At 42.2% G+C, this 26,471-nt stretch overlaps 1 protein-coding gene across 4 annotated transcripts in view; it reads right to left on the bottom strand.

The window, feature by feature from the left end:
* Positions 1-26,471, bottom strand: part of Etv6 (ETS variant transcription factor 6) — a 225,147-nt gene that overhangs the window by 48,716 nt on the left and 149,960 nt on the right. For all 4 annotated transcript variants that reach the window (XM_076854126.1, XM_076854129.1, XM_076854127.1 and 1 more), the window contains exon 3: positions 408-572. In XM_076854126.1, the coding sequence (XP_076710241.1) occupies positions 408-572 (165 nt within the window). The remainder of the gene's footprint in view (positions 1-407; positions 573-26,471) is intronic.

The raw sequence follows: 26,471 nt of genomic DNA, 5'->3' as shown, positions 1-26,471 counted from the left end.
GTCCATGTCCCTTTCTTTCTTGTTGTTAAATGAGCAGTTCACAACCTATACTCTCTTTCAGCCATCTCTGAAAGTCTTCAGAATCAGGAGCCAGGTAGACAGATGCAAGGGCAGGAAGGGCATTTTCTTCTTTGCTTGGTGGCACAACTAGATCCCTTAAGTTCCAGTGTCTGTAGGTCATAAGTGGGTTACCTCTCCAAACCTCAAGTCTCCCCTTGATCTGGAAACTTCTTCTCCCCTAAAACTGGCTTAAATCAGTGGAATCTTCCTTTTACAAAAGTGTCACTGTCATCTGCCTATGATGACCGATTGTGGAGGTTCTGTAGGTTGGACGAGTGGTGGCAAAGACCAACCACTGACTTACAGATTTTCCACCTGGAGCCCATATGAAGAGTCCAGACTCTCACCTGAATGAGGAGATCGATAGCGGAAGTCCTCTTTGGTCAGCAGCAGGAGCGCTTTGCCATTCATTTCGAATGTGTTGCTGTCAATTGGCCTTAAAGAAAACTCATTTTCAGCCCACTTGAGCCACTGGGCTACGTCATCCCTGCTCCAGTAGATTGGCTGCAAGCCTGTTGGAGAGAGAGCAGGGCAGAGAAAAGAGAAGAAAAGGTCTTATCAGTTGGACAGTTGGTATAAGGAATAAAGATCTCTAAAGAGTTAAAAAAAAATGAGTCTCCAGGTCTCAAGAGCCCCGTTGCTAGATTCTAAGTCCCAGGTTAAAACTCAGGCTTCCTAAGTGCTGTCAGATTATCTTTTTTCTTGCTTTCTTTCTTTTCTTTTCTTTTCTTTTTTTTTTTAAGAGGAAACCTTGGCCCTCCCTTTTCAAGTGTCTGAGGGATGGTAAGTCTTAAAACCCTGCCCCAGGGTCTGTATTAATTCCAGCCTAAAGTAGCCCAGGGGCACAGAATTAAGACAAACTTCAGCTAGGCTTTGGAGGGGATCTTAGAATCAGAGCTCATCTGACTATAGCCCAGTGCCCTTTTGAAGTGAGAATGTTTCAAAGTTGGCCTTGACCTTCCAGAGCTGCCAAATAATGAAGTGTTCCCTGAAAACTCTTCCAGGAAGACAGACTTACTCAGCCCCTGGGAAACCATCAGGCTAGCCTCTGGGAATAAGAGGGCAAGGTAAGGATGAAAGATCTTTAGCCTTTTTATTGGACTTGCTGATGTCAGAGCTTCCTGGGGAGGTCCTTCTGAGAAGGATCAGAAGAGGATGGTGGGAGGTCTGGAGCCGAGGCCCAGGGTGGCTCAGGTTGGGTCTCTGGGAGCCTGGCTGGGAGTCCTGTATTTTTATATTGGTCTGCTGCTGTGGGACACCTTCGATATATCATTCAAGTGATTAGGACAATGGTTCCCAAAGTTTGAACTAAAGAACCTCTTAGGGTTCCCAAGACTTTTGCTGGATATCTATGTAGTACAAAGTTTTTTTCTTAATAATATTAAGAGTTCTTGCCTCTTTTTCTCTTTTTTCCTGACCAGATAGTGGAATGCTTTAGTGGCTACATGACAAGTGAAAGTGCAACAGATTGAATGCAGAAGATTTGAGAATTTAGTTATCTTCTATAAAGTGAGGTATTAAAGAGACTTGTAAAATTGTCTAATGCTGCTACTTTTTGCACTGATTTTCTTTTGTTTTAGAAAACATTTTTTAAAAAATATATATTTATATGAATGTACCCTTGGCTTACTCTTTTTCAATGTTAATAAGTATTTTTAAAATTCTGTTTTAGTTTATAATATGGCAAATAGAGATAAGATATAATCCACATGAGCAAAAGTTCTTAGGAAGTCTTCAAAAATTTTTTAAGAATTAAAAGGAATCCTGACAGCAAGAATTTAAGAACCACTGGGGTCAGAAGAAGCTAGAAGCTCAACAGAGCTTCAGTCTCTAAAATCACATGTTATGACTCAGTAGTTCAAATAGAGAACAATGGAATCAATGTTGGCTAAGAGAAGCTTCAGTCTCTCAGTGTAAGTTACTTACACTTCCTAAGGAGACTCCCTGAGTGTGTCATAAAAGTGTCCTTCAGTTAGATCTTGGAAAGAATCACCTTTTACCCTGAAACAGGTATGACAATGAACTGTGTAGTCTACTTAGTGGGCTGCTGGAGTGGGGAACAAAGGGCTGAGATTCCTTGGAGAATATCTAGGGTCTGGGCACAATGTTGGCTCCAAGTAGCCCCTCTCTGAAATATCCTTTTGAAGAAAGGTAGTTGGCTTCCTCTGACTCTATGGAAGTCCACTTAAAGTCAGCCATCTTGTAAGGCACCAATAAAACACTATTGGGCATCAAAATCATTAGAGCCAGGCATTTAAGAGTTTTTCTTTTTTTCTTTTCTTTTTTTTTAGGGGGGTTATTTTTTTCACATGGAAAAAAAACCAAGTAGCATTATAGAATAATGAGTAATATGTGATTGTTTCGTGACTGTTAGTCTAAAACATGGTCACTAAAGGATTCAAAGTTTTGTTTTTGACTATTGGCTGAGCCAGAAAGCATGCCTGTTAAAATGGTCTAGGATACAGGAGGCATCCCGCTCTTTATAGTGACCTCGAAAATCCCTATGGGGAATCATAGTGAGGTGGCAGCCGCTCAGCAAAGTCAATTTTTGAGCCAGTGAAAACCTTCACACTTCCTACAGTCCACAGTGTCCCCTCTGAATGGGACCAGCACAGTGATTAGCTGTTACAGATGTCTACTTTCCTGTCTCCCACACAAGGAGCAGGATTACAGTGGCCATTATGAGACGGGTGGCCAGTCAAGTCAAGCTTGGCTTACGAAAGCCCCTGGTGGAGAGAAGGCCGGAGAGTACAGGATGCTCAGGCCAAGCAGGGAAAGCACGGGGCAGCTTGCGGGAAGTGCCGGTGCCAAAGCAGATACAGAACTGAATCCTGCACGGGAGGGGAAATGAAAGCAAAATGCTGAAGTTTCTGCGGAGGACACGCTGAGATGGAGGGAGGTGAGGAGAAGTGGGCGGGGGGATGCAAGTAGTAATTTGAGGTTCTTTATATTCTATGGAAGAAAATACTCATGAGTAATCTTTTCCCTAAATACAAGAAGAGTCACACACTGCAAAGGGTGCTGCTGGGTAAGAACAACTGTTTCTCTTCTCACTTCCCATTAATCGCTCCCACAGTCCAGTCCTTGAGGCAACCAGGGCCCCAGCCAGGTGGGAACCCCTCACCAGGAACCCACCTGAGGCTCAAGGAACCCAGAAAGTGACAGAGAATACTTTGCAACCCGAGCAGTTTTACAAAAGCGACCCTGATGGAGAAATCTACCTGCTCGAGGCCACTCAATAAATGGATCAGTCAACTGCTCTTCCATTAGCATAAAGAGAGAAGGTGGATAGCTCACTGATCTCAAAAGAGGTCTGCTACACTTTAGGTGTTGGAAGTCAAATCCCAAAGTGATTCCTTTTTAATTCTACAGAATAAAAAGGTTTGGCATAAGATGTGCTTTGCAAATTTTAATGGAGGAAAAAGAAGCCATTCCCTCAAACCTAAGGGCCCTGGTGTGTTAAAGCTTCTGAGTGGAACAGAGAATAGGACCTGGAAGCAATTCTGGTCTAATTGAAACCATTTAATTTACTAAGCAGTCATTTATTAAGCGCTTTTATACACCTAGCACTGTTGTAATCATTTTATAAATATTAGTTCATTTAATTGAATGTTCATATAACCCTTAAGATAGGGGCTAAGATTAGGAAACTGAAGCTCAGTACACTAAAGGGATTTGCTCAAGGTTGTACGGCCCTAGGAACAAGATGAGCTCAGATTCCAACCCAGGCAGTCTGATCCCAGGGTCTACATTCTGGTCCAACACTTTACGTGTACATACGCATTTCCCTTCCAGATTCAGAATTGAGACTGGTTTTCAACACCTCTTAGGATTCAAAAAAGACTGAAACTGACTCCTACCTATTCAAGATTGAGATCCTTGGAGGCGTTCTCAAGCTACCAAGAGAACAGAAATATAACGGAAAAAAAAAAAAATCTTTAGTTCCTCAGAAAAATAGATATATAAATGGGAAGAGGAGGAAGGTATGGATGAGACTCTGCTTTTAATGCCTCCAGAAACAAAGCACTACTTTCTGGGCTGCTTGTTCACTGCACTCAACTGCTCACAGCACTCAACTGCTCCGACTCTTCACGTGACATCACAGCTGCCGACAGAGGCTGCCTGAGCAAGGTGAGAGGCGAACAAGTATAACTTGTTGTACAGTTGTCTCCTGAAACCTTGACTCACCACGGTGAAGGAACATAGGTGCTAATGATTATTAGCTGGGGAGCCCGAGACAGACACTGTATTGTTCTGCACCTATATACTACTTCCTGTGCACATAACAAACCCAGTGAAAGCCGTTTACTAAAACCAGCATGTTTAATGCTAACTAATTTTCAGAGACTACCTGAGAAGAATTTTGTGCAGAGGAAATGAACGGCTATTCCACTGCACTTTTTTCCCAGGGGGAGTTGAGTCAAGTTCATGGTATCATACCTTAGGATACACCCAGGCTCTTAAACTTCCTTGATATCTTTAATTCCATGTTCAAAGTGGGCAGCCACATTCATCAGGGCAATCTTACCCTCATTTCAGTCTTTGAGTTATGCTTATAATAAAGATGGAGAGTGTGCTGGGAGTCAGAAGCCTGGATTTTATTCCCAGATCAGCCACTAATTAACACGTGATTCTGGGCAGGCGGCTCAGGTTCTCTCTGGCTCAGGGCCTTCATCTGTAAAATGATGGACTGAGAATATGGGAGCTCTATTCCTTTCAGGGATTAGAACAGTCAGTATGCTCCTGTTTTGTTTGAATCTTAAAAACCAAAGACTACAAACTGCCAGGTCCTTAATTTTTCTACAAAATTACTCCATGTTCATGATCATGACCCTGAGATTTTGTAACTTCCTGAAGGATCTTCTGAATCACGGCAAACAGATTAGTGTTTAAGAGCGTCTTATATTTTCATTCTTGGAAAAATTTGTAAGCCAGCCATAGCAATGATCCACACAGCAGTTTACATCTTTGGAGCTGATGAGATGCTTCCCCATGTTATCACCTCATGTAACTCCTGCAAAGTAGGTTAGATTCTCATGTCAGTAGAACGGATGAGGTAATGGAGACAGCAGATGTGGTTTGAGCAATATGCAGTTCAAAGTTCTTTCATTATAGTAGCCACTTAGCAAAAGTCATCCTTTATCCCAAACTTTATGCATAAACAGGAATTTGCTCTAGATTCTATGGGAAGGAGGGCAGAATCACAAAGTGAGAGAGACAGGAGATGATCGGAGATTGTCCAAGCCCTATTCCATTTTAATGATTAGGAAACTGAAGCCTGGAAAAGTTGATGAACTTGCCCCCAGGTGCCCTGACTCTTTCCAACATCCCATGTTCTCTCAAAACCTGACTTGATGACACACAATTCTGTAACCCTTGACATAGTGAGGACAGCTATCACTTCCTTGCTTAGTCATCCTACCTTTGGATTAAGCATAAGGTCCAAACACAACCTTTGCATTATAGTTTTTAGACCCTTGTCAACCTGCACATCTCCTGTGAGGATGCTGTTGGGCAGACATTCCTACACAAACTACAGGAATAGTGTAGGTTGCACCTTTCCTTTTCTAAATAATATAGTTCTATCAATAACAGTCAGCAATTATTACACACTGACACTGAATCTAGTCATGACAATGATTATTGTTCTCTTACAGATGAGAAAACTGTAGCATGTGTAAACTGAAGTGGTGGTGCTGGGACAATAGGCCCTCTGGTGCTAACTCTAAACATCCACCATATGACCTCTCAAGTAGCCTAACAGTAATAGCAAGCACAAGAGCTTTCTGTGTGCCACACTATTTTCATAACTCATTAATTCCCACACTAACCCTGTAAGGCAGGAACTATCACTATCCATGTTTTCAAAGGAGAAAACTGGAGCTCAGAGAAGTTAAGTGACTTTGCCAAAGTTCAACAGCCAGGAAATGGAAGACCCAACATTTGAGCCCAGGTGGTCAGACCCAAAGTCCATATCATTAATTACCTCTGTCTAAGCTTATTTACATTTTGGCAGGACAGAAAGCTCAATTCATAAACTCAAAAAAAAAAAAAAAAAAAAAAAAAAGAAAAGAAAAGAAAGAAAGAAAAGACAAAAAGGAAAATGTTTCACAGCAGTTAAGACTGCAGGCACCGAGCATCACATGAAATTTCTATTTCTCAGTGGTGTGATCTATACAAGTCACTTAACCTCTTTATGTCTCACTTGCTTCAACAGAAAAATAGGGAAAACTTTCAACATATGAATTAAGTGCCATTGAATACTGATGACATCCTTATCAAATTTTTGGATGACATAAAGCCAGTATAAAGTGAAATCTTATAAATAATAATGATGATATAAAAGATCTGCCCATATCTCCTATAAAGCAAGCATTTAATACATATCGGCTACTGCTTTTCTTCTATTGTTATTACTGTGATCATGTTTCTCTCACCCTGAGTTGTACTTGTATACCTGGTACTTGGAGCCCAACTGTATTGTACTGTCATGTGAAACTAATTAAAACAAATAAAAAATTAAAAAAAAAAAGAATTGAAAACTTTACAAAAAGCTTAAAATTATGCTTGATAATCAATACTGCAGTAATCTTAGCTTCTTAGGAATGATCCTGGTACCCAAATAATTACCCATTAATTAACTCATTTGCAACTCATTAATAAGATTAAAAAAAAAAAGAATGCACGTTAATCAACATTAGACCTCATCATTCCAGTTTCCTGCAGTATCTCCAGATTTGAATCTCTTTCTAGGATCATCTCTACTCTGCAGCTTTGATAAGCATCTGCCACCTGAACAGGTCACTGACAAAGTGCTGATCTGGGGACACTCTGAAGACACACAAGCCACCTCCTTCCAGATGGATACTGATCAAATGATTGGCTCCCTCGGGGTAGGGTCCTTCTCTTATCAATCTACCTAAGTAGTCTGGTAATTGGACTATGTTTCCCAATATTATTAATAAAACATTTAGAAATTAAACAAAATGCTTTCCTGGTCTCCAGAAATACAACATAAATATAAAATTTATAGCAACCTTACTGAAGAAGATGAGGATGGAGAGCAGGAACAGGTGTCTGACTCCAGAGTGATACATTTTCCCTAAGTGCTTGAAACTCAAAGGATTGAAAATCTGCGCTGAACTTTACCTGGAAATGCTATATCAGGTCAGTTGTTTTACTCTTTCCAGTCTCCCCACCCCCACATACTTTCTATTTCTGGTACCCTTTTCTAATCCTAACATCAGGGAACAATGGCTCATCTTTTTTGCAATTACCTCTTCCATTTTCTGCTCCCTTAAGGGTCACTGTCAAGGGTGACTTTCACCCCCGTAAGTTCTCTGGCCAGGAATCACATATGTCTGGGCTAACAGCTTCAAAGTTACTTAAAAGAACTTGGATTTGAATCCACCTGTCTTGGGCTTCAATTCCTTTGTGTCAGTGTGTGCACTACCTGTTTCAGTCTTGTTGGTGCAAGACAGGGAAGAAGAAGTTGGACAGTTCTGTTTTCCCTTTGCATATGTTAAAGTTACCCCATCTGACCCAATTAGAAGGCGATACCATGCTTCTTCTTATCCTGCCCATCACTCATGGTTCTCCTAAGTGCCTCTCATAGTTTTCAGCTCACTTAGTTTTAACATTCTAGATCTAAGAAATTCGCCTTTATATTTTTCTTTTCAGTAACTTGTTTTTTTTCACTCATTATATACATCTTTTTAAAAATCCAAGCTCATTAGACTGGTACAAAACAGTGGGAAGATAAATTGGCATGATCTTTCTGGCAAACGACTGAGTGATATTTTAAGAGCCCAGTGAATGTTAACTTCTGAGAATCTACCTTAAAGAAATAACTTTGTATACAGAAAAATCTTTCATGCACAAAGATGTTCATTGTTATTTTTAATATCAAGGGTTATTTTTAATAGTGGAAAACTGAGAACATACATCAGGGAATAGTTAAGTAAACTATTAACAACATCTATAATAAAAAGTATGCAACCAATAACATAACCTTTATAAAGAGTACATATTCATATTGAAACCAAAATAGTTGTGTGTACTCATGTGATCAAGCTAAAGTCATGCACAGAACCACATTATAATAAAACATAAAAATGTTAACAGCAACTGTCACTCAATAGTAAAATTATAGGTGATTCTTATGATTTTTTCTCTTAATTTCCTTATTCTCTATATAAAGCATGCATTGTTTTTATATTTTAAAAAACTCTAGTTAAAAACAACTCATCAGATTCTTTCGTTATCTTCCCCTTCTCATTCCAACAAGTCATATGCAGTTGATGAGTCTGAGTTTCATTTTACAGGGTGGTAAGCTGTGATGTAGCATTTCAGGTCATGGGATCATAGGAACTTCTCTACACTTTTAAAATTTGCCATCTTTAAGTTAAAAAAAAAAAACACTTGGTCATGTCTTTCATTTCCCTTCCCTAATTAATTCTGTTTTCATTTTTACCAAAAGTTTTCATCATTTCTACCTTGTTAACCAATTCATCATTTGTCAGTCTTGAGTCCAAATTAGCAGTGCCCCTCACTGCCTCTTCTACATCCTAAGAGATAAAATTGCTAATCTTTTTTCCTCCCACATTTTTTGTTGGTGCATTATAGTTGTACATACTGATGGGATCTGTCGCACATGCACACAGCATAACAATATAAAGTTGCTAATCTTTAGGCACAGATATTAAGAATTAAAATGTGTGTGCATATAGCTGAAGGGGGTTTCTCAGTGATTGCACATGGGGCTAGGCATACAATGGTCCTCCAGTAATGCTAGACTATACAGTCTAAGATCCCCATTATTAGGTGACCCACGTCCGGGCTAGTTCTGCAGCCTGCAACTGCCACCCTTATCCTTTCATCATTTAATCCTGCTGTGGCTTGAACAGTTAGGACACTTTAGATCTGTGCGGTTCAAAACATTACCAAATGCTTCCATACCCATGTCATCTCAGCAAATCCTCTGTGAAGGAGCTAAAGCTGGCACAAGTCATTTACAGAAGAATCTGAAGCTCAGAGAGGTTGAGGGACTTGCCCAAGGTTACAATGAGTCTAGGACCAAAATTCCAGCTCCACCTTATCTGTATCAGTCCAGTGAATTTCCTCTGGGTCAAAGGAAATAATGATATAAAAGCCCCTTGCACTCTCAAATGCACTGTAAAAATATAAAGGATTAGAAATAATGAGTGATAAACTTGACTTCTCAGGCCTAGTTTAGCTGTAGATCCTGAATACAGTGCCCAGAGAGCATTTTCTGACCTGCACAGAGGGGCTGCAGCAGGCAGGGCTTACCAGCATTCTTCCCCTCCAAAAGGAAACCAAGTATCTTCTGAGTCTTGAAGCTGCTTCCAGAGGATGCATCTCAAAGAGCTCCAGCAGCTCATCCTCTAGGCCTGTCCCTAACCTTGGATGTACTCTTTGATCAAAACTGCTTTCTGTACACAAATTCTGTCACTAGGGAATTGGAAGCTCCAAACCCTTCCTATTTTTGTCCTCAAGGTTACCCTGAATCTCAGCACTCAGTTTCTAAGGGGAGGCTGGAAGGTTCTCCTCATGTAAAATCCCCAAGAACAGGGATTCTTTATGCTCATGTTTAGATCCAAAATCATATACAATTCCCTTGAATTATTTTTTTCTTATAAACTTCATTTTGCAGATTTTTCTGACTTAGCCTCAAAGGTGTTTGGGCAGAAAACCTGTTGACAGATCAGGTGTGCTTTTTAGATCAGAAAACTGGCCCATGGCTTGCAACTGACCCTCACAAACATGACTTTGGAGACTGCTTCTCATTTCCACTTTTGGACAGCAAGCCTGATGTGGTAAGAGACATATAAAAATGGGGCCAAGAATAGTTTTCACCTTCTCAGGCAAATTTAAGTATGAAATGTAGTAGTCCTTATAAAGACTAGCACCATACCAGATATGTGGGAGTGCTGCGCATTTTGGGGGGTCAGGAAGAGAGCACAGCCTAGAGAGCAGACAAGTTGTACCTTGCCATGTATCTCAGGAGATCAACTACTTTCTACAGCTCACTGGAGTGTCAAAAGCTGGAGCAAGGTTTCTTGTCAACTGTGTGAAGCTCTCCCAGAGCTTTGAGGCCCGTGCAGCACTTGAAGAAGAGGCTGGCATCATCAGGGCCCAGGCTAGGAAAATGGATGAAGAGGAGACGTGAATAATGATATGTGGTAGGTGAGAGGGCGGAAGAACAAGGGCTGAGCAGAAGCCCACTCAGAGCCCAGACAAGGGGGAAGCAAGTGAGGTATTTGCCTTAGGTGTAACATTTAAGGGGCACTTTAACAACCTCAGCATTGAAATAAATATTAAGCAATTAAGATAAATAATAACAGTTTAATGAAACAGTCGGCCCTATATAATCTATGGGTTCCACATCCATGGATTCAAACAACTGTGGATTGAAAATATTTTTTAAAAACTGCATTTGTACTGAGCCTTTGCAGGTATTTTTCTTTATTCTCTAAATAATACAGAATACCCAGGATTTATATAGCCTTTACATTGTATTAGTTGTTGACAGGAATCAAGAGATGTTTAAAAAGGATATGGGAGGATGCATGTAGGTTATATGCAAATACTATGCCACCTTGGATTTGGGTATCTGCAGGGGTCCTGGAAGCAATCCTCTGCAGACACCAAGGGTTGATTATATTTTAAAAATTAAAGCCAATGCAAAAATTCACGAAGAACTAAGCATCAACAATTTAATTGAAGTCATACTGAAAAGAGAAATGATGGGGGAGGGTGAAGTGTTAATGGAAAGGGGGCATAGATTAGAGCAATACCTCTCAACTTTTGGAGGCAAAGAATCCCTTTGAGAGTTCAGGGAAGAAACTAACCCTCTTTTAAAATGCATAGGCACAGGCTCAGAAATATCTGTCTGCAATTTCAACATTTACGGACCACCTCAAGTTTATGCACGGATCATTGGAGAATCAGTTTAGCATTTTTCAGTATCATGTATGCAAATGAGTAAAAGCATGTGCCTGTGACACAGTGCAAAAACAAGTTAGATTTAAGAAGAGAAATATATACACATATCTCTCCCAATATCTATGGGGAGAAAAACAGAAGAGGGAGGCAGACAGGAAAGGCGTTCTCTTTTTACTCTGAAATGGGAGGAACATGAAATTATAAAAGCTAATTTGGGTGTCATTGGAAAGCACACCTGATCTTAAATGGGAGAATGCCCCTTCCTTAGGTATATTAGAAACCATCAGTAACATACTAAAAGTTTTTATTCATACCAGTAGAGATTCATCACTGCAAATTATCTTCATCTATGAAGAGCCAGGCGATATAGGTACACAAGGAGAGAGAATATTGGAAGAGGTGCTTCTAAAGCAAAGAGACAAAAGGGGCAGAGTTTCCCGTATTGCAGTGCAAAAAGTTACCAAATTTATGCCCACAAGAAGGTCAATTTTAAGAAGGGAAAAAAATAAAGAATAAAAATAAATAGTAAGAGTCGGAGCCAGGAGTGGTAGTGCATCCCTATAATTCTAGCAGCTCGGGAGGCTGAGACGGGAGGATCGTGACTTCAAAGTCAGCTTCAGCAACAGCGAGGCACTAAGCAACTCAGTGAGACCCTGTCTCTAAATAAAATACAAAAAAAAAAAAAAAAAAATAGAGCTGGGATGTGGTTCGGTGATTGAGTGCCCCTGAGTTCAATCACCAGTACTTCTCCCAACCAAAAAAAAAAAAAAAGAGTTGGATGTTCCTCAAACAGATTTAGTGAGCAAATCAAAACCGCTAGTGAAATGCCGGTGTGAGGGTGATTTTGAACCCTCAGTGGAAATGGACAGGGTATAGAAGACACAAAGATCCTGTTGGATGTGCATGATTCACAGAACACGGATGAAGTACTAAGGGCTTCTGAATAAAAGAGAATGAATATCCTTTCTTTCTCCTCTTGCTCTTTTAAGCCACACACAGATGATCTCTTGTGCCCACCACAGCCACAGTCTACAGAACATTCCTCTGCAAAGTGTAACAAGAATAAAACTCATTCTCATTCTGGACGGGGACCAGCTCAGCCCAATTGCTGTATGGGAGAGGCTGTCCTTTGTGTGGTTCAGCTGCTCCTGTCCCCTTCCCTCCTGGGCTTCCCTTTATTCTTAGCAAATGTGAAAAAGCAAGCTGCCTTTTCTCAGGACGGAGACAATCCCTGCTATCACTGAACACCAGAGGTGAATGGGAGGTGAGGGAGGTCTGGGAAGGCAGTGGAAGATTGAAGAAGGATGCGAAGTGTTTAACTTTTACAACACTAACTCCAGAAAATACATATTAGGGCCCCAAAGACAGATTGAACCAGGGTGTACAGCAACTTAAAACACTTCCACAGCAATGCTTTTCTTGAAATGTCTCCTTTTAAGGAGAATTCCACTCCATGCCTCCTTCCTCTCCTCTCCGCTGACTCTTGGGAGAGGAACTCCAAGTGAATCCAGGGCCCTGCTGGTGGCCTCTGGGTGTTGAGTCAAGCTCCTCTGAGAGGCCATCTGAGCTGACGCTGAATCAGCATCCAAGGGGCAGAATGACAGCACAGGCAGGATGAAATCATTTTAACAGCGACGCCGACGCCTCATGAAACAAAACAAAACAAAAAAAATCACACTTGGACAAGCAACTGCTATTTAAAGATGATTGTGTTGTATTTGCATGCATGTTCATGTGTGTGTGTGTGTGGGGGGTGTGCGCGCACGTGTGTGCCAATCTTCTGTTCCTCATCCCCTCCATCCTTCTTTATTCACTGGGAAATGTCTTCTGTAAATTTGTCCATAAAATATTCTGTTACTAGTTCCAGAGTTGTAAAGGTTACTGATACCCTGGTTGCAGGAGTAGTCCCTTGGAGTCAGGAAAATAAAAAAAACAATACAACACAACACAAATTCTGTCACTGCTTCAGGCCAGATCAGTGGTCACAAGGACACCTGAAAGCTCTCTTACTCCATCATTTTATCTAAATTTTACATTATTCAAACTGTGGATGAAGCATGACAAATTGTGTACGGAAGAGAAAGCTGGTAAAGGGGAAAACTTGAAGTCAGTGTGATCCGTTCCTATTTGGCTTTCATAGGCAGTCAGGGAAGAAGCCAGGTGGCCCTTCAGTGTCAAGGATGGATCCTCAGCTGACAGGGGACCCTGACAGCCAGGACACATAATGGCACAAGATGCCAAAGAAAGGAGTTCTGGACTTACTCTCACCCATAGGTGCTTAGGGCTTACAATTGTTCAAAGGTCCTTTTCATTCTACACCAGACGAGGTATAAGTTATGATATGGAGTTTGAGTTCTGGAAAGAGACCTCTGTTTTTTTTTTTTCTTTTTAAATTTTGAGTTGGGAACCTGAGAAAACTGGGAAGAGAATGAGCGGCACATGACTGATGGTGCAAGCAATGTTCACTCACACAGTGTAAAAACACTATCCCCGGCCTGGGGTTGTGGCTCAGTGGCAGAGCGCTTGCCTCGCACATGTGAGGCACTGGGTTCAATCCTCAGCACCACATAAAAATGAATAAACAAAATGAAGATATTGCATCCATCTATAACTTAAAAAACATATTTTAAAAAAAAACCAAAACAAAAAACATTTTCTCAAGGCCAGCAGAGTTCCTGCTCAGGTGAGGTCTCCAGCAGATTTGCAGGCTGACCACCTATTATTCTACTGCTTATCAAAGCATGCTGGCCACTTTCACTATGGACTTGATGGGACTATTAAAAGTCTCCTTTAGCCAACTTTTTATAAAATAAAGTCCAAATTCAAATTTGAATCCTGTTTGTATTACCTACTAGCTTAATGACTACAAAGGGTTGAATGGTGGCCCCCTCCCCCCACCACAAAAAAAAATGATATGCCCATATCCTAATCCCTGGAACCTGTCACTGTGACCTTATTTGAGAAAGGGTCTTTGCAGATGTAACTTAATCAAGGATGTTGAGATGAGATCATTCTGGATTCTGCAGGTGGGCCCTAAATTCAATGACAAGTGTCCTTATAAGGAAACAGAGGGGAGAGAGAGAGAGAGAGAGAGAGAGAGCGAGCAGAGGAGATGACCATGTGCAGACAGAGCCCAGACTGGAATTACACAGACAAGAGCTTGCTTTGGTTTTCTGTGACGGAGAATCCTATCATCCGCAATAGGGTGAAATTCCTTTGCCTTTAATACGTGTCACTTTCTCTTGAATTGTTTATATTTCTTTATTAAAAATTTTTGTCTTCACCTTTTGTTTCTCTTTAAAACCTACCTTTTAAAACAGATCCACTTTATATTCTTACTAGTTTCTTCTTCATTTCTGAGATTTTTTTCTTTTATTTTTTAAGTCTTTCCTAAGTTCTGCCATTTCATATGGAGGTTTTTTTTTTTCTAATTCTAATTTAACATTGTCTCCCCTTTCCATGTTTTAGATCATTTTCTTAATTTCTTTTAGTAAATTTAGAGGTGAGTGATCATTTTGATTGTTCCAAAGACATGTGGTTTGGGCATGCAGGGATGCTCTTCTGCTTCTTACTCTCTTCCTTCTAACTTATAAAAACTCTGTATGGGATTTGACCTCACTATTTTCCTATTACTCATTTTTCATGTGGCATTTGTTTTCCTTGAAATTTTAGGAAATGGCATGCTTGCAACTTAACCTGGCTCTCTCTTCAATTTTTTTTTTTTTTTTTTTCACGTAGTGATAAAAATATATGGCGGCTGGCTTTCTGAAATCTCTCCCATCTGTTTTCTTCTGGGGAGCTTTCCCCCAAGTTTCTGTTGTACCTATCCTGCTCCATTTGCTCCCACTCCCAGTAGTTTCTCTATAACACAGGGCTGTCTTGGGAGGTAGACACAGCTAGTTAGGTGCCCAGAACTACACCCTGCAGGTCCCCCACTCTGCTGCTGGAAAGAGCAAAATTACAGGACTACTGTTTTCCACCATTCCTCCATGTTTCCACTGAATACCTCTCGGCTATATGGGTTTTCTGTTCCAAGGTCCATTGAAAACTGCACTGCATCTTGGGGTTATACTTTTACCTAGTTTTGTTTATAAGTATTGCCCAAGGGCTTTTGTTTTGTTATCGAGCTACTGTGCTCTTATGTGAAGCCTCTGAGAATTATGCTATTGTCTGTGCTGTCTTTCCAGACTCTGTCCCAGAATATTTCATATTTCAAAGGACAGCATGCCTCCAGTGTCTTATAAAAAAAAAAAGAGCACCAATCTTCTGTGTCTCTTGGTGAACTGCTGCTGTGTATTGTGACAGCAAGTAAAAGAAATGTGATAATTAATCTCAGGGGTCTCTGGACACAGTAAATGGGGTCATGGCCCAAAATGCAGGAACCACTACATTCAGGAAGCACGGAGCTCATCCAGAGGGAACATAATGAGAATCAAATGGCTGCGAGGCCCAGGGGGCCCTGGGAGTCAAGGGTGGGAATGCACGGCTTCTCACATTTGAAGAACTAAGGAATGATTTCAGTGAAGATAAACTTTCCCAATGGAGGGAATTTCTGGTGGAGTTTAAAACAACAGCAATAAAGGCACACAACCTTTTGCTGTCTTTCATGTCAGAAATATAAAATTTTTAAAAATTCACAAAAACTTGAGTTTAGTCTGTTGGCTGGACACTTCAGCCCCCCCAGATCATGGTGAGGACCTCCGCAGGTGAGTCCTGAGCTCAGTGACAGACGGCACTGTCAAAGAAATATAGAGTTTTAGTCACTGACTTCCACACACGAGCCTTTAGAGGAGCCTGTCAGCTGCTCCTCTCAGAAAGAACCCACAAAACCAGTGAGGTGTGCATCGCCGGGGGCCCTGCAGGTGCAACTGGCCTTGTTCTGGGCTCCAACCTGCCTTTGCACTTTTAACCATCTCCTTTCTTCATCAAGGTTTTGCCTGTCTGGAAGACCCAAAGCATCCCCAACCTGCCGGTAGCACCAGGGGATGCTGTCGTGGACTGATAATTTTTAAAAACGGCTTTTTAAATGCGGCCCTTGGAAACTTTGCAAGGAATGTATCGATTTGAAACACTCAAGCTGAATTATGGAGCTTTGGCAAAGGGAAATAAATCTTTCCCATTCTCCATGCCCGTTGCCAAGCGCAGCTTCCAGGAAGCAATGGCTGTCCTTTCTGGAAATGAAGCAAAACTCAAATATTCTATCCCTCTCCCCTGACTCCCTCCATCCCCCTTCGCTGCAATTCACTGACAAAAGCACTTTACATTCATTGCTCATTTGCCTGAATAGGCATTGGAATTAGTAATGCCCAAATTAGTAATGCCTGGCTGCGGCGGCTTCCTAAATAATGAGGCCTGATGGTTTTGGCAGGCCCGGAGGCCCGGGGAAAGCAAGCACGCAGCACGTCATTAGGTTAAACACTCTTCCGGTTTTATAATCAAAATTTCCCCTACAGACCTGGATGTGCAAAAGTAGAAAGAACATGCTTACTGATGCTGGAGATTAACAAGACCAGGAGTCAGCGCTGGGGTTGGAGGGTGGGGACAGTGTGCGGGAAAGGGGATTCATGCTGGAGTGTTCTAATGCACACGGCAGGATTAGCACACAAACTTCCTGACATCTGCTGTTTCTTTCATTTAAATCTGGGTGATCATCTCACCTGGCACTGTTCCAGGGGAATTCCCGTCATTACCATCAAAACACAGTGTAGTCTAACTGTGCAGAGTGCTCATCTGTCCATCCCTCGGCTCACTCACCCAGGTGCCTGTCCATCTAATGTAGAAGGCACCTACTGTGCATGGCATCTCTTATTAGGGACAGGGACTGTCAAGGGGATGACACCTGGATTCATGGTCTGATAAGGAAGCAAGGAATGTAAAGAGATGCTTCCCATTAGGGCACTGGTGCACAACCGGGGAAGACTGAAGGATGAGGTGACAGCTTCCCAGACAGGGAGCACAGCAGATGCAAAGGCATGCATGCATGAAACAGCACTACCAGTCTGGGAAACTCTGAGTCATTCAGCAGGACTAGAACATGAGGGGCATGCAAGTGTGTGTTTAAGTGGGGATGGGGTGGAGGCGACAGAGCCTCTCTCCATTTTGATGCTTAATAGGCATGTTAGACTTGATCACTCCCAAACTGACCTTCAGACAGTGCTCATCCACATCTGCTACTCTGTCTTTCCTGTCTCAAGAATGCCAGCTCCATTCTTTGGATTGCCAAGGCCCTGGACCTGGAGATCATCCGCGTCTGCTCTTTCTTTCACATCCCCTTCCAATCCACCAGCAAATGCTGTGGATGCTCCCTTTCAAATATGTCCAGATCTGACTGCTTTCGTCACATCTGTAGCTGCCTCAACTAGTGAGTCCCAGACACCATCCACTCTCTCCCGGTCCCTAACTGGTCTCCCAGCTTCCACCACTGCTTCCCGATTGTCTATCATCAACACACCTGCCAGAGTGATCCCATTAAAACATGTCCCTCTTCTGCTCAAAATCCCCCAGTGGCCTCTCATCTCAGAGTCCATGCTGAAGTCCTTAAGGTGATCTTTTGAGCTCAACATGATCTGACCCTCCTCTGAACTACCTCCCCTATCCTGTTCCAGCCACACTGACCTCTGAGCTGTTCCTCAAGCATGCCAGGCACATTCCTACCCCAGGGCCTTTGTCTTTCAGCTGCAGCATTCCCTTCCTGGATAGCCTCCCTTCTTAAGTCTTCCCTCGATATTCCACTCCAGAATATCCTTAGCATTTACCCCTAATCTATCTGTTCTACTGCATACCTTGTTTCTTACTTATTTTATTCTTTAGAATGTGAATAGATCTTTGTTTTGATTTCTGCTGTAGCTTCAAATGCCTCAGGAAGTTTCTGGCACATTCTAGATCCTTGATGAGTATTTCTGAATGAATAAGAAGCTATGCCACGCAGAGGAGACAGTGTAGTATAGTGATTAGGAGGGTGGCCCTGGAGTCAGGTGACTGGAGTTTGAATCTAGGCTCCCTCACTTAGTAGCTTTCTGTGCCTCAGTTTCCAACTGTAAAACTTGAGATGGTAACAGAACCTTCATCAGGAAACAGAGCATTAAACATGTTTTGTTATGTGTAAAGCCCTCAGAACAGTACCTGGCATAGATTGAGCACTTGATGAATGCTGGCTGTTATTAAGAAGGGCCTGTCTGCTGTACTGAGCTTAGACTGTATCCTAAGGCTACATGGAGTCATTGAAGGATTTTAAACAAAGGAGTAACATAATCAGATATTGTTTCCAAGGATCGTTCCAGCTGCAGAATGGAGAATGAATCAGATCAGGGTAAGACTGGTACGAGAAGACTGGACAGAGGCTATTGCAGAAATGGAGATGACAGATATTGTTAACTTGAACAGAAGCAGAAGGAATGGAGAAAGGATGGGTTCATGATATTATGGGGGTAGAATTGATGGAACCTGGAGATTAATTCAATGTGGAGGAAGCAATGACAAAATCCAGGCTTCTGATTCCTACAACTAGATGGATGGTGGTGCCTATCCACCCTGGTCCACAGGGGCCCGGAGAGGCTAAGATATAGTATGTTTTGTTGAATATGAGGTGACTGTGGGATATCTAGGTAAAGAAGCCCAGAAGGCAGTTGATTGGTGTATTTGGTAGTTAAGAGAAAGATGTAGGGATACAGGTTTAAAAAAATAATTTGCTCATTGCCATGATACTGATGGTTGCTGAAGCAACAAGGGATATACACAGGCTTCAACAGAAAAACATTAAAGAAGCAAGCAATTTTAAAAAGGTGTGCTCTTGAAGGGTGATGGGACAGCAGGAGAAAAGAGAGTGTGGGAGTGACCATCTTGTGAGCCAAGACAGAGTGAGCTACAGGCAGTGGTCAGACAAAGAGTCAGGGCATGTCCCACGAATGTAGCATCTAGAGACTGCAGCCACAGCAGAGGGGCAGCAGGGGTTGAGGAATTAATGGTTAAGCAAACGAGGATTATGTGTGGATAATTCTTTCCAAAACTTGGCTACGAAGAGCTGGTGTGTCGGGGAAGACTGATGTAAAATCCAGGCAGGTTTCTTTCGAGATGAAGGTGAACTGCATGCAAATGGTAAAGAGGCTGAATATAGAGGAGACAGAGCTTGGGAAAGAGCCTGGGTTGGGAAGCCCTCTTTCATTATGATAGGAGGGAGTGATAAGGTTGGGAATCAATGCAGATAAGCAGGAGGTAAGAAGCATGAAGAGTGCAGGCTGACCCCTGTGAAAAAGAAGGCTAGGACATGCAGAAGAATGGGTAGGACTGTAGGCCAGACCACATGGTGCCCATCTGTAATAACTGCAGGGAGTGGGCTGACAAGAGGCACCCTACAGCTATACAGTGTATCAGTTAGCTTTTTGTTACTGTGATGAAATACTTGAGAAAAAAAATAACTTAAAGGAGGAAAGGTGTATCCTGGCTCATCGTTTCAGAGGTTTCTGTCTACTGTCACTTGGCCCCATTGCTGGGACCTGTGGTGAGGCAGAACATCATGGTGATGAGTACATGGCGAAGCAAAATGGCTCACCTCATGGCAGGAGGAAGCAAAGGGAGAGACAGGAAGGGGCCAGGGTCTCAATATCCCCCTTAAGGGCACACCCCCAATAACTTCCTCCCACCACACCCACCTCTATAGGTTCCACCACTTCCTAACAGTACCACAGAGTGGGGACCAAGACTTCGACACATGACCTTTGGGGATATTTAAGATTCAAACCATGATAAACAGTGTAGAGGGCCCAGATGAGGGAAGCATTTCTGCTTTTCTATGGAAGCACAGATTTTAGGTTCTGAGATACCAAGCTCCATATTTTAATTGGTATGAAACCAAAACCATAGCAAATATTCAGCGAGAATACACACTATTCCTTGAGAAATCATCCTTAAGAACTGTTCCTATTACTCCTTTGATTAAGTGCATTATGGCTCCCCACCAAAGGAACATTCTGGCCCATCGAGGCACTTTTCCAGAACTTCCACCCAACCCTTCCCCACAGCTGTCCTGATCGGCATTCCTCAGTGTGCCTCTGCTCTCAGACATGCTCTCTCTGGCAGGAATATGCTTCTTCTCCACCTTTGCCTTTGAAACTCGCCTCTTCCTTAAGACCTTCCTGAAGTCACTCCTTCCAGGAAACCTAAAAAAAGTATTCTTGTCTTTTTGCTTCTGCAGCACTTTGAACATGTGTACAGAATTTCTAGAACACTGTTGAAGTTATCAGTGCATATGTACTTTTCCCTAGTAAGCAAAAAGCTCCAAATGCAAGCCTATCTGTGTCCCCAGGGAACCCAGCATGGTAAGGGTTCATGCACTTGAGATGGCACAGGAGCTGGCCAGGCCTAAGTGTTCTGTTGGTGGCCACAGCAAAAAGACTCTGACAGATAATAATGATTTGTGCGTTAAAACTAAAAGCACCCTACAGGGTCATGATTCTGACTAGAAAACTGTATTATTAGTTGGGTAGACATAGAGATCATCAGTGGAAATCAGTCCTTAGATTTGTAATACAAAGCCAGTGTGGGAGACATTTTTTACCCCTTTCCAGTTAATTGATTTATTTATTGGCTCTTCTTCCTCCTACATTTTCCTTATTTGGAATCAGAGAGACATTTTTCTTTCTGATATGCTTTATCACTAATTCCTACTTTTTGAGCTTCCACATTACAATACAGCAGATGTTGTAAGGGCATCAAGCAAACAGGATCTCTAAAGCCTCCAGAGAATAAGAAATGAAAGAATACTAACTTCTAGCAAGACTATAATTGAGATTCTATCATATACCCAGTGCTCTGAAGATGCTATTTCATCTTCATAACAACAGAAAGACAGATGTACTACTGACTCCCTTTTCCAGATGAGAAAATGTAGATACAGTCAAACTTGTGAAGGTCCCAAGTCCAGGAAATGGCGGAACCAGGACTTGCAGTCCAGCCTGTCTGACTCCAAAATTCAGGTTCCCCACCATGTCACAGCACCTCACAGATGTTCCTCAAGGTTGGACAGCAACATCCCCTCTGCCACACGGAGGATGAATGGCATGTGTTATCCCTGGCTGGGGACTTTGGACATCTGAATTCTAAGTAGGATGTGAGTCCACTGAAGTGATGGAAAGAAGTTGGTGTCTGGTTAGTTTCCATTTGCCATAGGGAAATATCAAAGGAAAAGCAGGAAACCATTTAATTTGAGTGACTTTAATTCTAAGAAATTGTCAGCTGCAGCGTGGGCCCTTCACCAGCTCCCACCCCTTCTAACTCAGCTCGCTGCCATGTGGCACACCCTACCCTTTAGCACAGACGGAGGGAGACATGGCTGACTACAGGTGCACAGTGGGAGGAGCCAGGGCTTCTGAGTTAATGCTCAGTAGTCTCTGCATGTCTTGAGATCTCTCTTCTATGCAATAAAAACTGAGAGGGTCAGGTAGCTGGGAACCAAGTAGGAAATAGCAATCTTTTAAAAATGTAAGGTTGATAACGTCGTTCCTTTTCTTCCAGAAGCTCCCCCAAGGCCTCTTAAGCTCCTGCCTCAATTCCCACACTGCCTTCTGGTGGATACGCTTACCCGGACTGGCTCACAGTGCCTAGAGGCACCGCGTTCTCTGGCCTTTGCCCGTGTCACACCCTCTGCCCAGGATGGGACGCTTCTATTTTCTATCAGATGAACCATGCATACTTCAAAACATGACTATTCCTTAAAAGTCACCTTCTTTGTGAAGTCTTTAATAACCTATACCCAGGAAAGATTAGACCCACATCCTCAGAGATGTTGAAAAGCAGAGAAAAGAATATTAAAAAGTAAAAACTGTAATGAAACTGCCTTTTGCATCATTTTTTAGTTTCTCACCCTTCAACAACTGCAGCATCCTGTCCTCTGCCCTGTCCAATGAATTTATTTGTTGGGTTGGTTGCCAAATATCCCCCAGCCTAAGTCGGGTTGGACAGCCACACAGAGCTCTTCTCCTAGATGTCCTTCTCTGAACAAATCTTGAGAAATGGCTGGTGATACTTCACAGTCTGTAAAGTGCTTCCATACACATTATCTCATTTGGTCTTCCCAACAGCCAGGTGAGGCAGCCATGTGGACAGGATTGTTCTTATTACAGCTGAGCAACCTAAAGAGAAGGAGGCTAAGGGGCTAGATGGAAGTTGCCCAACTAGTTAGAGGCAGGTTCAGGATTAGAACTGTATTTAATGTATTCAATGATCCTTAGTTTCAGGATCATTGAATACATTAAATTCCCTAAGCAAAGGTGGCATTATGAGTTAGTGTCCTTTAGGAGGACTGTTCATGTGTATCCAACCATTTAAAACCAAGCCCTGGGGACTGGTCACCTTAAAGTGTGATCCGATACCTTATTATATATCAGAGTAGTGGGGGCATTAGAGAATCACAAAGAGGAATTAAAAGCCTAGTGCTTTGTTAAATGAGGGACTCGACATGAAGGGTTTCTGACATTATAAAACACTATTAAATAATAAGGAACTATTGAATTTTGTAGCATAATGCAACTTCTGCAGCCAGGCGTGTGAACCGGTGCATCACAGGAGAGCAGGGTACACACTTATCTCTTGTTTTCGGTCCTCTGTCTCCTTCTCCTTTAAGCCAGTTGGCTCAGGCTTTCATTTTTCTAAGCTTAAACTGCAGAAGCAACCCCTAAGTTCCTGCTCCTGGACTACAGCCACCATGGGTGGCAGCACATACCATGCTTCCTAGATAGGTTTGGTGCAAAGCAGGGCCAGTGGGAGACAGGAGAACTCTGGTCACATTTCTTTTCCTATGGTGGGTTTTTTTCTTAACCTCTTCCTAAGCACTTGTAGAATTCTAATTTCTTGGTTGAAGTCTCTTCACTGAATACTGAATTTATTTTTCTACATAATGTTTCCTTCATGAAAACGAGGTAGCTGGGTGCAGTGGTACACACATGTAATCTCAGTGGCTCAGTAGGCTGATGCAGGAGAATTGCAAGCTCAAAGCAGCATTTAGCAACTTAGTGAGGCCCTGAGCAATTCAGCAAGACCCTGTTTCAAAATAAAACACAAAAGGGGCTGGGGACGTAGCTAAGTAGCTAAGTGTCTCTGGGTTCAATCCCCAGTACTGAAAAGAAAAAAGAAAAGAAAAATGAAGCACACATCTCACCAAGCCTGAGAAAGAGAAACAGATGAGAGCAAGTGCTCAACAAGAGACCATGGATCTGAACCATTCATGATATGGATGCTAACCTACAGCCAGCCTGATTGACAGTGTTAAGCCCAGTACAACTCAGAACATGTGCTGTAGGGCAAGATCTCCAAGAGTAATAGTGCTGAGTATTTGGGGTGATTTGTCCTACAGTTCGGTGATTACGTTTATGATATTTCCTGTCTGTCGCATTAGAAGCCTAGTGCTTTGTCAAATGACGGACTGGACATGAAGGGTCTCTGACATTATAAAACACTATTAAATAATAAGGAACTATTGAATTTTGTAGCATAATGCAACTTCTGCAGCCAGGCATGTGAACTTTTGTTTTGTTTCCATTTCAAGTTTGAAATCTAATCATTTGTAGTTTAGACCCAAAGTATTAACTATTTTTTTAAAATAAAATTTCATTTATAAGAACAAATAAGGATAAAATATTTTAAATTGGTACTGCCCTGGAAAATCATGGTGGACAGACACTTGGATTCCTCCAAAAAAGATCAGAATATAATAAAACAGACCCTTAACATGAAAAAGTCTATTGAATACAACTTAATCTTTCTTCGATTCCTGAGTGGGTAATTTAGGATCTTATAGAACTTTGGGGTCACCATTATAAACATCAGCTGTCATTGTATTGGTAAAATATGTGATGTGCCCGTTAATAATAGCTTTACAATTCACAGAAAATCAGATAATAGAGGTTTTACTGTAAGTGGGATCATGACGGTTAAAAGAATCAATGCATTTTCCAAAAGAGCCTAAATCATTTCTAGGAAATAATTCATGCTCTGTGAGAATAGAGCAGAATTTACAAGGAAGTTCTTGGTGCTCCTTAGAAGAAAGATGCTATATAATTGTAAGCTGTTCTTCGTGAGTAAGTTTTCACTCTGCATGCGTATTTCTCTGTATTATTGCTGTGGTTGTTAATCCTGTACCCAAGGTTCCCTCCTCTAACTGGAATAAAAAAATTCTCCAGCTTTTCCTGAATCCAATAATCAACACGTACCCCTGGATGGGCCTCCAACAAGTCTTTCATGGTCCTATTTGGGGAAGAGAGTGGGGTTAACAATTAAAGCAACTGGGCTGGAGTTGGACTTCTCAGCTCTGATTAAGATAAAGCCGGCCAACAGTGAGGTGGGTGGGGGAAGACACACTGCAGGGCCACCAAGGGCGGAGTCTCCACACTGTTTCATTAGAACATGAAACCTATTCTGTCGACTATGAGTCCACTGTGAGCTGAAAAGAAGTTAGCTCACTTCCTTAGCATCTGGGGTCCCATAATTCTGAGTCATGGCCACATTAACTGTGCTACTGAACAGCTAGAGCTTGGCAGTGCAGCCAACCTCATGGCTCACAGTGCCTGGAGCTACCAGGCAGGGAAGCAGGCTCCCGCCAATGCAGGGCAGAGGAGGTGGGCGTGCGGAGGGGTTTGTTTGTTTTTAATCTTTTAAGTCTTTAAGTCATATATTCTCTAGAATCCAATTCTCCCCAACAGGAAGGATGGAAAATTCTGATTTCCTGGAGAGCAGGTTTGCCCTGGTTGTGGGCTCTGGCTGGAAAGAACAGGCCTGACCAAGCAGTCACTCAACGAAACAAAGCTGTTCTGGGTGCACTGAGGTTCAGAGCCCATAGGGGCTCCCTTCCCTGGTCAGAAGCAGCCACAGTCCAGTTTCCTAAGGCCTCCTGATTGTCAGGGAGCTTCCTCGCTGATACTTGGGTGGTAGGAAATCACTAAGCTATGAGGATAAAGACCAGTTGGGGTCCCTGTGCAGCTTTAGGGCAGATTTCTATTTCCCCCTGTGGTGGAAGAAGCAGATTCCAAACTACATTCAAATACAACACAGTGCCCAGCATGGAAGAAATGAAACCTTTTAAATCTTCAGGCCTTCATACTGCACCATTCCTGCTGCTCCCAACTCACAGAAGCCTTCTATTATAATAGTCCTAGGAATGTGTACTTAATAGAAAAAGCAAGGTTTTGTGGTTGCTGTCAAAGAAAACCAAGGGAACAGTAGGGAGAAGAGACCCGCCTGCTGGAAGAGCCTCTTCCAAAGTCTGATGGCAGCTTGTTACAGGAAAACAGGGAAACCTACCCCCAAACAAGGTACATCACTCCCCCTGAGGGCTACCCCTGAGTGTGAATGTTGGGGAGGCTGGAGTTGAAGGGGCTTTGCTGCTTTGGTTGCTAAGACTAATTTGGGGAAATATCTAAGAATTATTCCCATATCACTCCCTAAGGGGCCTGCGTTTGCTGTGATCTAGCACAACAGCATACAGCCAGAAGAGGAAGGGACCCTTCCTCATGGACCCTCACCAGCCTTTAGGTGGCAATGAGATTTGTGCCAGACTCTGCAAAAAGTGTAGATATAGTTCATTTCTTCCAAAATGGGGGACTATCTACAATAATGAGCAAGAAAATAATAATAATAAAAAAAACTCTGAACAAGTGAAGAAAGACTCCTTATAAACAAATACCTTATTACAGGTATTTTTTGGTGTTGTATAAATTTGGGGCTGAAAGAAAGTCAAGACTTAAAATGAATTAGCACTAGGAGAATTTTCTTATCCCAAGCAGATGATTTTAAAGTGACACTTTTAGACAGGGTTAGCCTATGCAAAACTCTGAAGTAAGCAATTCCATCACAGATTACAGTTCTCTGCCCTTTGCCTTGAGGATGGTACGAGGTCTCCTTGAATAACAGAGGGAGCCCAGGCTTTGAATCAGGCAGCTCTGGTTTTGAGCCCCAGCCTGTTCCTTTCTAGCCCATGCCCTGGGCAGGTCACTTAGTCTCACGTCTTCATCTTCTCATCTTTAAAAGCACACACGAATCATAGATACTGTTGTAAGAATTGTGTGTGTGTGAAGTGCTGGTCCTCCACAGGTGCTCAAAAATGCTGCCTTTCTTTTCCTCTTTACTTCCTAACTCTCCCCTGCATCACCCCCAGAGCCTGGGTCTTAGTGATCTGCACGCATATCCCTGTTTCCTCTCACCACGGTCACCCCCATTAAAACAAGCTTCCAGGAAAGGATCTAAAAATGATTAATGTTGTAGTGAAATGACCACCAAGAGTTTAATGAACCATCTCCCTGACCTGTGTGCCTTTTTTTCTTTTTTAAAATAAAAATTCATGCTCAAGGAGTAAACTGCTAATGGTAGAAAAATCCAGGCACGAAAAGGAAGGTTCGGGAAGTATTTTGAAGGCAGCAAATCTTTTCTGGAAAGTCTGAAAGCAGACAGATGAGCAGATA

The sequence above is a fragment of the Callospermophilus lateralis genome, chromosome 4 (genome assembly GCF_048772815.1).
Source record: "Callospermophilus lateralis isolate mCalLat2 chromosome 4, mCalLat2.hap1, whole genome shotgun sequence".
Classification (NCBI taxonomy): Eukaryota; Metazoa; Chordata; class Mammalia; order Rodentia; family Sciuridae; genus Callospermophilus; species Callospermophilus lateralis.
Note: the sequence above shows the minus strand (reverse complement) of the source record. Positions and strands in the feature narration are given on the sequence as shown.